At 43.6% G+C, this 13,574-nt stretch overlaps 1 protein-coding gene across 6 annotated transcripts in view; it reads left to right on the top strand.

Moving 5' to 3' along the window:
* MAST3 (microtubule associated serine/threonine kinase 3) overlaps positions 1 to 13,574 on the top strand; it is an 80,266-nt gene that overhangs the window by 32,237 nt on the left and 34,455 nt on the right. For 3 of the 6 annotated variants that reach the window (XM_087952532.1, XM_087952533.1, XM_026670931.2), the window contains 5 exons: positions 6,451 to 6,536; positions 8,004 to 8,076; positions 9,694 to 9,714; positions 11,162 to 11,240; positions 13,144 to 13,304. In XM_087952532.1, coding sequence (XP_087808658.1) covers positions 6,451 to 6,536; positions 8,004 to 8,076; positions 9,694 to 9,714; positions 11,162 to 11,240; positions 13,144 to 13,304 — 420 coding nt within the window. Of the gene's footprint in view, positions 1 to 312; positions 465 to 6,450; positions 6,537 to 8,003; positions 8,077 to 9,693; positions 9,715 to 11,161; positions 11,241 to 13,143; positions 13,305 to 13,574 lie in introns of those variants that run through there. The other 3 variants (XM_026670933.2, XM_087952534.1, XM_026670932.2) reach the window with 3 other exon arrangements.

The raw sequence follows: 13,574 nt of genomic DNA, 5'->3' as shown, positions 1-13,574 counted from the left end.
GAGCTCCTCGGTTAATGGCATAATAATTAAATTCTCAATGGAAACTACAACTTTCTAGTTTTCATAAATGAGAAGGAGACTCTAGTACCAAAAGGAAACCGTGCAGGGGCCACCTCTCCTCCTCCCAAGGAGCCCCGTGCCTTTTCCATGATATGCGAGTCCAAGTTAACCCTTCTTTCAAATTGCCCGTTTTTGGAAAGCGTCACCGCGCATTCTCCCCGCTGCTGGGTGAGAGGGGCCACACGAAAGAAAAAAGAGCTTTGCAAAGATCGGAAGGGGGCGCTGCAGAGTCCCTCCCGGCTGCAAGACGGGCGGACCTCGGAGACGGCGCTGGCGGCGAAGAGAAACCGGTGGGCCGCTGGCCGGTCATTTCCCATTGACTGGGAGTGAGTTGGCCGGGGCGCGATGTCCGATCTGAGTTGCTGGGAAACTTTGGCGGGCACCCTCTTCCGGCGCTCCAAGAGGTAGGGAGATAAAGGGAAGGAGAGAAGCGCGCGTAACAATAGCCTTGGTATTCCCCCCGGCCGCAGCACAACAACCTCCCCAGCAAAGCTTTTGCTTTCCGTGCGCAATTACGCATCGAGCGGGATTGTCTCGGAGAGGGAAGTAGCCAGACTTCGAAGGACGGGCGTTTGCGGAGCGGGGAGTTTGGTTTCGGGGAGTGGGGGGAGCAGCAAATGAAGCCTCGGTGGTTTTGGGAAGGCTCCGGTATCTTTCGGATCCGCGCCGCTCGTTTGAGAGTTGCCAGGGCCGCCGTGGCTGCGCCCGCGCCACTTTTCTGTTCCACGGGAGGATTGGGCAGGAGAGGAACTTCTCTCTCCCCTGCCCCGCCCCGCATCTTTTGTTGCTGCTGCTGCCGGGGATATCCAGATTAGGACATGAGCTGCAGCCCATATTCAGCGGCTGTGATGCAGGCGTGCCTCGCCTTGAATGGTTGGTCCCAGGCCGGGCCATTTGAGGTCACTTGATCTCATTCAGATATCAGGCGGTGAAAGGAGCCAAGAGATTTAGGATCAAAATCCGGCAATCTGCCTTGTTCCCAGTCCTGACTGAACTTTGACTGCTCCGCCCCTCCTGGATCTTTGGTACCATATCCCTCAGGGTATCCTTTTGGGCTACTTCTGAGGATTGGGGAGCATTGTCTTGCATTGGTTCTCCTCCTTCCTCCATGGCAGTCATTGCAGGCTAAGTTATGAGGAGAGGAGGAGAAGTCTCTGCAGTGTTGGGTGCCTCAGGCTCCCATCTCTTGCTGCTGCTCTTTAACATCTAGATGAAACTTCTGGGCAAGGCCATTTAACAGTACAGGGTGTGGTATCGTCAGTATGCTCCTGATAACGAGGTTGTCTCCAACCTTGACCAAGCAGGTGATGCTGTTGTGATACTAACCCAATGCCTAGAGGTTGTGAGGGTCAGGATGGAAAGGAAGCAGCTCTGACTCAACCCCTTGCGTTTTTAGTCCTTTCTCAAGATCTAGTGATGTGTTATCTCTGACTAGCGGTGGTGCACAATCTGAGGGCTGGTGCATAGTCTGAGGCCTCTCCTGGACTTGCGGCTTCTGCTCAAGGAGCAGGAGACAACCCTGGTTGGGGAGAGGGCTTTGCATCTGTCTTGCATGCCAGTTATACTTTTTCCTGGACCAAGAGGCCTTGTTCATGATCAATCATGCCTTGATCCCTTCCTGCCTAGACTACCACAATAAACCCTAGATACGGATGCTCTTGAAATAGCTAGTCTAGAATATGGCATAACATGCAGTGTCCCTTGCTTCATCCATATTACACTGCTGTTTGTGAACTACATTGGCTCCCAGTTGCAATTCAGAGTTATCCCCTTTAAATCCTGACATGACATGGGATAAGATCGTCTTTGAAGCTGCCGTTCCCTCTCTGCCTATCACACCAGGTTGAAAATTATGGGTGCATTCCTGGTTTTCTTCCTCTTAAACGTTGCCATCTAGCAGAATCTAGGATGCCTGCCTCTTCCATAGCAGTTCTTGCCCTTGGAGTGCCCTTCCTCTACGATTCAACAGCCCCCCCCCCATCCCACCCCTTTTAACCTTCTGAAGGGACCTAAAGAGCTGACTCTCTCCAAGCATTGGGATAGAATGAGGTTGCAGCCTGATGATAGTTTTGTTGGAAGCATTAGAGAAGGGTAGGTGAGGTGCCAGGTTTTGCTTTTATTTATTTTTTTACTCTTTTTTGTTTTGTTTTATTGCTGTTATGAACAGCTGGAATGGGCACCAGCTGTATAAGTCTATTAAATAAATAAACACATCTAAGTTTTGAGGTTGGGCTCTGTGTGCACAAGATACGACTATTTCCAACATGGTCAACCTGCCAGATCCCTCTGGGTGCCTCCAAGAGGGGCCTTGTAGCCAGATCTACTTAGAGCACTCATTTTAGTAGTTCTTCTGAATCTGGTACTTTCATAGCTTTCAGGACCAAAATGTATGTGAATATCATTTGTCGGAGTTTTTGGAAGAATTTTAAGACCTGTATGGGTTCGAGCTTTAAAAGGTTCTGTTCTTCTCAATGTTCTTATCTATCTCTTAGAACAGTCTCAAAAAATGGACAAAAAGGAACCAGGTCTTCTACAGTACCATCCTAGTTGCTAAAACTCAGGGATAGAGTGCTTTTAAATAATATGGAGGTTCTGTGGTTTAATCTACCCTTTCAAAGCTATCTATAGAGTAACTGCTTTTCATGGCAGTAAATTCCATGAACGAATGACGTGCTGTCGATTCTGAATTGCTTGTCTGTCAGTCTTAAAGTATTACGCAGGTAGTCCTTGACTTACATATGATTGGTTGCTTAGCAACCATCGGAAGTTACAGCATACCCGAAAAAAAAGAGTTACAATCCAATTCTGAAGTTTCAACAGTCGGTGATGTGACCACATTATGGGCACTCAGCAACACGGCCACATTTATGGCTGTTTGCAGCTTCACGTGGTCATATGACTGAATGATATGATGGTTTTGCTGAAAATTGGAAGTTAGTTTGATACAGTGGGTTTATTTAGCAACTGCTGCATTTGTCTTATAACCATTGGATTCACTTAATGACCACTGCAAAAAAGGTCGTAAAATTGAGTGGGTTACATGACCATTTTGTTCCACTGCAATGGGCAGATGCCAGGGACTACATGGCAAATGGAAATAAAATCAGGGATGATTTTATCCATTCCATTTTATTACTGACTAGGCATCACATGTCTTTTGCTAAACAAAAAAGGTGCAAACGCTTTTATATTTCTTCGAGGGGATTTCACAAAGATGGTACCTTTATTTACTTAATTGCTTCAGCAATTTTTATTTCTGCACCCCCATTATTCATATCCTTTTCAATGGACTAGCTCTCCTTCCTTCTTCTGCCTTCCATCCCTGTGGAAGAGGAATTCATTAAATCCCTTTTTTGCCTGTAGCATCTTTAATAACCATCATGCTTGGAATGATGTCTTTGTGATTAAAGCGATTGCAACGTGCAAGGGGAAAGTCACCACTTCCTGTTGTCGAAATGTGCTTTTGGGCAGAAGAGTTCAGTTTTGTGGAGGGGAGGCAGCTAAGCAGTCCTTTATAAAGCAACCTCAATTCCGCTTGATCTTCCCTCTCAGTTTCACCTTCTGTATCTGAGAACATTCTTCCCATCTAAAACGTCATCTTCATATCTGCAATCGTCTCTGCAAGATCTGCCTGTTCCTGTTATGTAATTGGTTTAGTTGTATCTACATTTCACAGGGGCAGAGTTTGAACGTGGGCATTTTCTAATGCCCTTTGTCAATTTTGCAGTGCTGTTTGATTCAATCCCAAGTTGTGGAGAGATTCCTTTAAGGTTTGCTGTGTGCTTTTCTCTAGACTGACTTTTAGTGAGCCCAAGTCAGGGTGTGACACAGAAATGATAGACTTTTACTCCCTAAAATTGCTTTGCAGCTGTGGAATGCAGCTGTTCATGGTCCTCAGCATTTAAAGTCACCCTTAACAGAGCTAATGAAAGGGGTTTGTGCAGAAAAAGCCCACCTCTAACAAATTGATGGAGGGATCACAGATGCCATGTGGAGTGCAGGCAGGCCGGAAGCTGCCTTGGTGTGCGTAGACCAGTATAATCTGGTCTGATTAGCAACAGCTCTCGCAATTCAGGCAGAAAGATGCTTTTACCAGCCGGGCTGGCTTTTAAACATGGAAATAATGAGAATTAAAGACAACCAAGCTCAGAGAGCTCCAAGAACTGCACAGCTCAACCCTGAGATACAAATACAAAAAAAAAAATATTATCTTCTACTGATGAGAATTAAACTCAGAGCTTTTAAAACCCAGATCATTTTCTAGCATGTGTTGTATTTTCAATTATAAGTCCCATTATCCTCCATGTCTCTGGTAACAGAATGTGGCTGCAAACACAAACTTGGGCACCCAAAGAACTGTGCATTTCATAACTTTGCTGCGTGAGCTGCATTGGGTGTCAGCTTGTTTCTGGGTTCAATTCAAGCTATTGATTATAATCTTTAAAATTGTACGTGGATGGGGCCAGTCTACCTTTGATACTGTTTTCGTCTCATTACATCGATCCATCCCACCTGGTCAGGCAGGGATGATAAGTCCAGAACTTGGACTGGTGGGGCCAAGGAAGAAGGTCTTCTCTGCTATTGCCTCTGTTCGGTGGAACATTCTCCCCTCAGAGGTGATGCAGGCTCTCCTACTCTCCTGGCCTTCTGGAAGAGGGTGAAAACATACATAGCTTTGTGGGGTTGTTGGGAAGCACAGAAGAACATGCAGTCGTGAGACTGGTTAGCGCCCTGAACTTCGCCTTTTAATGAATTTTTAACATTTTTAATAATAATCCTTGCCTTTTTAAAAAAATTTATATACTGTTTTTATGTTTTCATATTTTATTGAACACTATACAGGGTCCCTCTGTGAGGGTGATAGACTGTTTCAAACTCTGATAAATAAATACATAAAATGTAGTCTGATAGGACAGGAGGTTGAGCGAGGCTGAGGGAGTGTTTCCTCTTACATATAGCTATGTCTAACCTGCTCCTGAGGAAATCTTATCTTCCCATGGCATCACTCTGTCACACTTTTACTGTAATCATGAATCAAAAATGGGAAGCTGATTTCATAAACACAGAGACTGATGAGTAAGGATGAGCAGTATTGTGTGTAGTGTGTATGTGTGTGTGTGTATGTGAAGGACCTAAACATGGCTAAATGACATACTGTACTTGGGTCAATATCGTGTAAATATTGGTTCTCTGCTAAAAAAAATGGGCCAGAAACAAACTAGACTTTATTTAAGAAGCATCCAATTAGCTAGCAATAATGGGATTGTCCCCTGTGTGATTAAAATCCTTATTATAACAATAGTATGGTTCCTCTCCATGTATTTTTTCTCTTATCAATATATTTACTTCATAGCTGATTTTTTTTTTGGAGAAAAATGGTTTTACAATTATTTAAAATAAAAATAGCTAAACCAGTGTTTCCCCAACCTGGCAACTTTAAGATGCGTGGACTTCAGTGGTATCTTAGGATAAAAAAAAAGTCAAGATGGTGGCTACAACTGCACAATTAAAAATCTCCCCCCTTTTTTTACTTGTGCATGGTTTGATTGCCTCATCTCTGCTTTAAAAAAAAATATTCCCATGATGCCTCTGTTTCCTTTTGTCTTCTGGCTATTACATTTGCTGCTGGATGGGGCATATATTCCATGTCCAGCTGTGACAGCCTTTATTTACACCTCTCCTGATGGCCAGCCAATGTCCAGTTCCTGATCCAGGTCAGCAAATCGGCTCTGCCTTGTTGTGCCGTCTGTTTCCTCCTGGCTGGACGCTCCCACTTTCCTCATTCCCTGATCTTGCCAAGCAGCCATGAAAAGGGATCCCAGGTCATTGTGAATTGTGCTTAGGGCAACAGTGAATCACTTCCTTTCTCAAGTTCATTGACTGATGCTTCTGACTGTGACTTTCCATTGCATTCCTGGGGGGAATCTTTTGGTTGATATTGAAGTCCTGGAGGCAGATGTGCTGTCTGCCACTAGTTCCAGGCAATGAATGGCCTGTGTCTTCACGCTTCCCATTTAATTTTCTTTCAACAAATGGAACAGAGACTGACTTCCTCCACCCTAGTGCCAGGATCATAACTTTTTATTGAATTGACTGAAAAACCGGCTGTTGCATCGAAATGTTTCATTAATTTGCTTACCGTTATGACCATGGTCTTTAGGTCATTGCTTCTCAACCTCAGCAACTTTAAGATGTGTGGACTTCAACTCCCAAAATTCCCCAGCCAGTATCCTTTTAAATATTCATTCCATTTTCCATTAGCCTTGGGAGTTGATAATATATCATTAACGCCCATAATATTCTGAATTTTTCCCACCGCAGAGTTCTGGGTGATACTTGCTGCTATGAAACCTTGTCCCTGGCATGATATCATTTGTTCTGCTTTTGCAGCTGTCGAAGCAACAGGAAGAGCCTAGTGGTTGGAACTCCTTCACCTACCCTGTCACGTCCTTTGTCACCCCTTTCTGTGCCAACAGGTAGAGTATGCCTAATTATGAAAGCTTCTTTGTTGGGGGAACAGAGGACGGATATCCCTACCAAGACATGAAAAGTGTTAGGCTGGACTTAGGTCTCTGGTGAAGAATATCTTGGTACTGCATTCTAAGTTGTGGGAAGAGAGTCTCTTGTATTATTTTCAACATGATGGCCAACATCATATAGCCTGGGGTCAGGTTATTTGAAGGACCATCTTTATATCTTTCCAACCACCAGAATGGGGAGGGGGGTATGTTATAGATCCCCTCTCTTAAGAAGGTCCATCTTGTGTGACCAAGAAGAAGGGCCTTCTCTGTGGTGGCTCTCTCACTGTGGAACATCATCCTTGTGGAAATAAGATTGGAAAACACCCCACCACCACCTTTTGATTCTGTTTCGAAAGGTCCTTATTTTGCCAGGGGGCCTGGAGATCTCAGGATGATATGGAGCCCATCAAGTGGTTGATTTGCTTGTGGTCACCAGGGGTGAGGAATGGTGGGTAGTGGATATTTATTGAGTTTTGCATTGGGGTTTTATTTCTGTAAGCCACCTGGAGTCACTATGAGTGGGTTGGGCTGACATAAATTTTCTTTTCCATGAGATGCTTGATTCCTCTGCTCTGATGGATATTTTATTGAGTGAGAAAATTAGTGTGTGTGTGTATCCAATAAAATCAGAGACTGACCACTTTTTAAAATATTTATTTATTCACTTACTTACCAGCAGTTTTATGCTACTCACCTCCCAATGTTTCATAGTGGCACATATGGAAAAAGGACCCTAGAAGATTAACATAGCTAAAGAATATTTAATATTATAATAGCACTAGCATAGGTAGATACCAACATCTAATATTCCCCCTTAGGCTTTTTCCTAGAGCCATGTTTTTTGTGGACTCATTAGGGAGTGTCTATAACAAATGTTCTTTATCAGGGAAGATAAAGGGCAAGCTGTTCCACCATAGGAGTGGCCACAGTGAGAAAATCCTGAGACCAGCTCTCTGTAGGTAGAAAACTCATGGGATGGGACCTTCACATGACCTCTCTCCAAGATCTACATGGTTGGCAGATTCACATTGGAGTTGGCAGTCTCAGAGATAATCAGGTCTTGAGCCATGTAGGACTTTCAAGTAGTAATCAGCACTTAAATTGCTCAGAGAAGCTGACCAGCAGTCAGTGTGATTTCAAGAGCTGATGAGAAGAGAAAAATCTTCAAAGAAAAAACAGAAAGTCCAGTTGCCTCTTGAAAAAAAAATCTTTGGGACAACCATGGATGACTGAGAATCTCCATAGATTCCTAGAATAGAGGCATTTGATGAATAGATCTTGAAGCACCCATTTCTAGCCAAGTTTTAGCTTTTGAGTGGTGTTCAAGATCTCTTGCTTTCTTCTATACCCTTTGATTCTTTAATAAAAGTCCATTGTTTTGTTTTGTCCTGCCCCTGTCCAATCGCCCCCTCTCCTCTGCAGCCAGTAGCAGTCCAGTTGATAGTCCTCGCAACTTCTCCACAGGTGCCTCTGCCAGCTTTCCATTTGCTCGCAGGTAAGAGATCACAACTTCTTAGGTGGCCACATCTGGTGGAAAGAATCAGGGGAGTCTGCTGTAAGGGACCACAGAAGCTTCTTGGGACCAGGGAAGAAGAAAGATGGAAGGAAGTGAATCTAGGCTAAAAGAAAAAGAGTTCCACTTCAATGTTTGGCAAAGTGGAGAGAAAGCAATAAGAGATCCTACCAATAAAATACTAGGTCTTCACAATTTGGAAGGCATTTATATAATAAGGCATTTATATAATAACATAAAACTCAAAAAGAAGTGAGTTATTTTATTTACTCACTCCTGAGTTTTATGTTATTATATAAATGCCTTGAAAATCTCCATTTTTGCCTAGAAGTGGAAATTTATCTCTCCCTTCTTTTTCCATTGTGGAATTCAAAGCAGCTATTTGTGCAGGATAATCTCCTCTCCAGAATTAGATCCGGTTTTGCTAAGCGTCAGCAAGTTTTTGTTCCTTAAAGGCATATAATGAATTTTAAGAAAAAGTGTGTTTTGAAGATGGTTCCCAGGTAATAAGGTTATGTTTATCAAACATATTAAACCAAAACATAATAGCAAAATGAGTAAAGAAGGTCAGAGAGGAAAAACTGTCAGCCCTTTCTAGTTTGTCAACTACAGCAGTGCTCCACCCCTTCTTTTCCAAGCGCCATTAACTGGCTCACTGTCGCCCGGAAAGTCTCATCAACTGGCCCGCCATTTTTTGACGAAATGTCTACCGGAAAGCTCACCGGCGGCCCCCCTGATGGGGGCTGCCGCTTCCACTCCGGACCTTTTTCAAAAGTCGCCCGCACCAGGGCCGGTAGACTTTTCCCGTCCCACGGTCGCCCCCTGACTACAGTTTTTCTTTTCCAAGCATCTACTGTGACTGTCGGGAGGAAAAGATCTCTCATGATAAAGAGTTTGGTTTGAATCAAAATAAAAGTAGAAGAAGAGCAAGCAGAGCTGGGGGGTGGTGGAGTTAAGTGCATTATCAGCTTAGAGTCTTTGCGTTCCCATGAGCACTCCAAGTCTAATCTCTCCTGAATTCTATTGACCCTTACCTGGTGCCAATTTAGTGTTGAACTTTGGTAGACCAGATTCTTGCAAAATAGGCTTGAACATGCCACAACCTTACAAGTGGTCCTGATTCTTTGTGCCTGACATATTATATGCAGAATAGATTTCTCTGTATAGAAATTATCATAGCTGACTTCTACACACTTAGTAACACCACTTAGTAATACTCTGCTCTTTTTAAGCCTACTTTCAACAGGAATTTTTATTCCTTCTCAAGTTCATTTCTGAACTGGGAATCGAAAAAAAATCAGACAGTTGTATGAATTAAATTATTTTTCCCCAAGAGCAATGACAGCAAGCTGTTAGGCCTTTCATTCTTTTGCTTGCCAATCAATTTTTACATTAAAAATCAAATTAAAGTATACACTGTATAACTTTTTCTAATTTCAGGTTTTTTTGGGGGGGTGGGGGTGTTAGAAAAATGCCCTCAGACCCAGGGAAGGCATTTTCCTGTGATTCCTAATTGTATATCCTTCCCCACCCTTTTCTTTCCCTGTTTCCTTTTGCTTTTCTACTTCTCCTGTTTGCTCAATGATGCCTTGGAAAAAGCCATGTTCCTCGAACTGACAGGTAACTTTAGCAACGGGAAGAAATCATGTAGGATTGATTCTTAAATCTATTGAGCCATTCTGTTTTGTTAGGGACTGTGCTAAGTACTTTGTTATAGAGTGGCCCTGTAAACAGAGCTGGTAATGAAAAATAAAAGATGACCGCTACTTTTTTTGTGGGCAAAAATTTCACACTGAGTCATGACCCATAAGAAAACCATCACCCAAAACAAGACAGTCTGACTCTCCATTAATCGCCTTGATTTTTGGGGGGAGGAGAACAGATGGTATATTTAAATATACCATCCATTTAAATCCATTGCCCCAAGTTAAAAGAACAACAACTTTTCAGGTTTGGAGATTGCAGATTAAAGAGCTTTGGCTGCTGGGTCGGAAGTAAATAAAAAGAAAAGAAAAGAAAACTTCATTGGTTTCCCTAATCTCTGAACAAAATAAAGCTTTCATTTTGATTTTCTTGATTGCAATATGTTGCTACTGTTGGGAGTTCTGTTGAGAATAGACATTTTTCAGTTATCAAAAAAAACAATTCATCCTTCAGAACTGGACATTACTGATTGAAACCCTGAGAAGAAGTCCAATCTTTAGGATTAGTTGAAGGAGAAAATCCTGACAATTCTCTAGCCCTGGCAACCATCTGTAGTTCCCTTAGGACATCTGCCTGATGTGTAGGGCCACACAGCCTGAAATATGCTGGATTGCCTTGTTTTGATAAATCTTTTAAAGAAGCTACCAAGAAGGCAAAACAGGGAACTGGAAGGCAAGGATGTGTGTGTTACTTGAAGATGGTTCCTCTTACTCCAGCATTGTTACTTTGGCAGTTTGGGGAGAAGAGGCGAGCTTGTAGTTAGGAACACCACATTCACCTAAAGGGTTTGGGAAAAGTCATCCAGAAAAATCTCTGCTTGATCTCGAATATACGATGTATTTTGACTGGGTTTGAAAGAGAGAAGATATGGGGATATAGAGGGACCTTGATGTATATAGGGAAAAAGTCCCTTCTTTCCCCCAGATCAGTGGTCCCCAACTTTTTTTGGCACCAGGAACCAGTTTTGTGGAAGATAATTTTTCAACAGACGGGGGTGGGTGGGGGAGTGCAACCTAGATCCCTCAAATGTGCAGTTTTACAGTAGGTACTCCTGTGAGAATCTAAAGCCTGATGATCTGAGGTAGAGCTGAGGTGGCGTTGCTAGCACTGGAGAGCGGCTACAAATACCTATAGCTCGCCCACCCCTCACCTCCAGCTGTGCAGCCCAGTTCCTAACAAGACACGGATTGATACCGGTCTATAGCCCAGGTATTGGGGAACCTCTGTTGTAGATTATATTTGAGCAGTCAGGTTAGTCCTTCCCAATTGTTTTCATCAGCTTGACAGCGTACTTATTGGATTTAAATAGCAATCCTTTGTTCTCCAAGACTTGATGTCATAATTTCTACCTCTGTTTCTGCAGAGCTGATGGCCGAAGGTGGTCACTCGCGTCATTGCCCTCATCCGGCTATGGGACCAACACCCCCAGCTCTACTGTTTCAGTAAGTAGCATCTTATTATGGACAGATTCTGTGCTAAAGTGAGACAGATTCATATTTTCTAGCCTAGGAAATCTTAAGAATTATCATTGTAGTTCATATAGAAAGCATGAGATTAAAAAAGGGTGTGCTACATAGTCCATTAAGTCAGGGTCCCCAACCACCAGTCCGCGGACCGGTGCCGGTCCGCTGGAACAATCCTACCGGGCCGCTGGCTTGCTGGGCGCCACCATCTTTTTGATGAAAAAGTGCTTCCGGTGAGCTTTTCCGGGAAAGCTCACCGGCGCGTTTTCATCAAAAAAAGAAGCGGCATAGCGCCTCGATGAGCTTTTCCGGGTAGAAAGCTCACGGAGCACGTTTTATCAAAAAAGATGGCGGCGCCAGCGCTTCGTGAGCTTTTCCAGGTGAAAGCTCACCGGAAGCGCATTTTTATCAAAAGATGGCGGCGCCAGCGCTTCGTGAGCTTTTCCGGGTAGAAAGCCATTTCTGCCGGAAAAGCTCAGCATCGCCACCATTTGATGAAAAAAGCTTCCGGTGAGGTCACCGGAAGCACTTTTTCATCAAAAAAAGATGGCGGCGCCCAGCTGATGCTGGTACTGGGCCGCGGCGCCCAGCTGATGCCGTACCAGGCCGCGGCGTAAAAAGGTTGGGGATCACTGCATTAAGTCAGACCCTTCTTTGGAGTTGGGGTGAATGGCACCTAGCAATAACCTATTTTCCATCAAGTGAGGTACTAATACCACTCCATAAAGCCTTAGTAAGATCACACCTAGAATACTGCATCTAGTTTTGGTCACCACACTATAAAAAAGATGTTGAGACTCTAGAAAGAGTACAGAGAAGAGCAACCAGGATGATTAGGGGACTGGAAACTAAAACATGAAGAACGGTTACAGGAACTGGGCTTGGCTAGTCTAGTGAAGAGAAGGACCAGGGGAGACATGATAGCAGTCTTCCAATATTTGAGGGGCTGCCACAGAGAGGAGGGAATCAAGCTATTTTCCAAGGTATCTGAAGGCCAGACAAGGAATAATGGATGGAAACTGAACAAGGAGAGATTCAACCTAGAAATAAGGAGAAATTTTCTGACAATGAGAACAATCAACCCATGGAACAGAAGTTGCCTTCAGAAATTGTGGGAGCTTCATCACTTGGAGGCTTTCAAGAAGAGACTGGACTGCCATCTATCAAAAATGGTGTAAGGTCTGCTTTGGTGGAGGTGGTGGACTAGATGACCTACAAGGTCCCTTCCAAGTCTGTTGATCTGTAATCTTGTTTTCCTGGAAATATTCATTTCTTACTTACTTTCTGAAGGTGGTAATTAACCTAGTGTGCTAGAACTTTTTAAGTTGGTGCTGTTGAACTGTTCTTATTTCTGGTTTCACTAGCTGTCTCAAGTATTTGGTAGAAACGTATCAACTTATCAGCATCAAAGTATGGCTAAACATGTAATTCCAAAGAAAACTTGGTTCTGCGTCTTGGTCACTGTTGGAAAATTTTAATATGAACTCAGTCTTGGAATTTAACATCTCAGTGCCTTTTTAAACAAACAAAAAAACCACTGCCAGGCTAAGGGGATATTGAGAGAGGCCTAGAAGTTGCTTGCAGAAGTGCTGGTGGTCGAGATAAAGAGGCCCCGCAGAAACCAAGGTTTAAACGTATGTAAACTTTGCAGTTGCCAGAGTTAACATAGGAAGAGCTTATCTTCCTATGAAAGGAAGTGGCTTTTTTCACTTTATTTCTTAAATACCACATTTCCCCCTCCCTCAGTTTTTCCAGCTGCCTGTTTATTCTGAGGCAACTGGTTCCTCTGCAGATATTAAAATATTCCATGATGGTGTGTCAGAACAAGAGTTACTCACCTTCGTTCTCATGTTGGTCTATCATCTTTTTTCTCCTTGTCCAGTCATCGTCTTCCTCCTCTCAGGAGCGTCTCCACCAACTGCCCTACCAACCTACTCCTGATGAACTGCACTTCCTTTCAAAGCACTTCCGCAGCACCGAAAGTGTCCCAGGAGAAGATGGACGCCACTCGCCATATTTTCGTCCTCGGTCCCGCAGCTTGAGGTATTCTTGGCTTTGGACAGGTGTCTCTTCTTTAGATGGTTCAGAATGACACCTCTAATGAAATTAGGAGAAGGTTCTACAGGTGGTCCTTACTTAATGTCTGGTCACTTAGCAACTTACAGTGGACAAGTACAAAAGGTACTTAGGACTTGATCCCAGAGTTCCAGTGGCAGCACATACACACCCCTTCCCAGGGTCACCTGTCTGCATTTGCCAACTAGTGCACCTTTTCTGCTTAGCTGCTGCATCCCATAGTCATGTGACATGATT

Source organism: Notechis scutatus, chromosome 1 (genome assembly GCF_049901735.1).
Source record: "Notechis scutatus isolate UNSWTSFEM ecotype Mainland chromosome 1, rNotScu1.2, whole genome shotgun sequence".
Lineage (NCBI taxonomy): Eukaryota > Metazoa > Chordata > Lepidosauria > Squamata > Elapidae > Notechis > Notechis scutatus.
The sequence above is the reverse complement of the archived record's forward strand: the minus strand, read 5'-3'. Positions and strand labels throughout refer to the sequence as shown.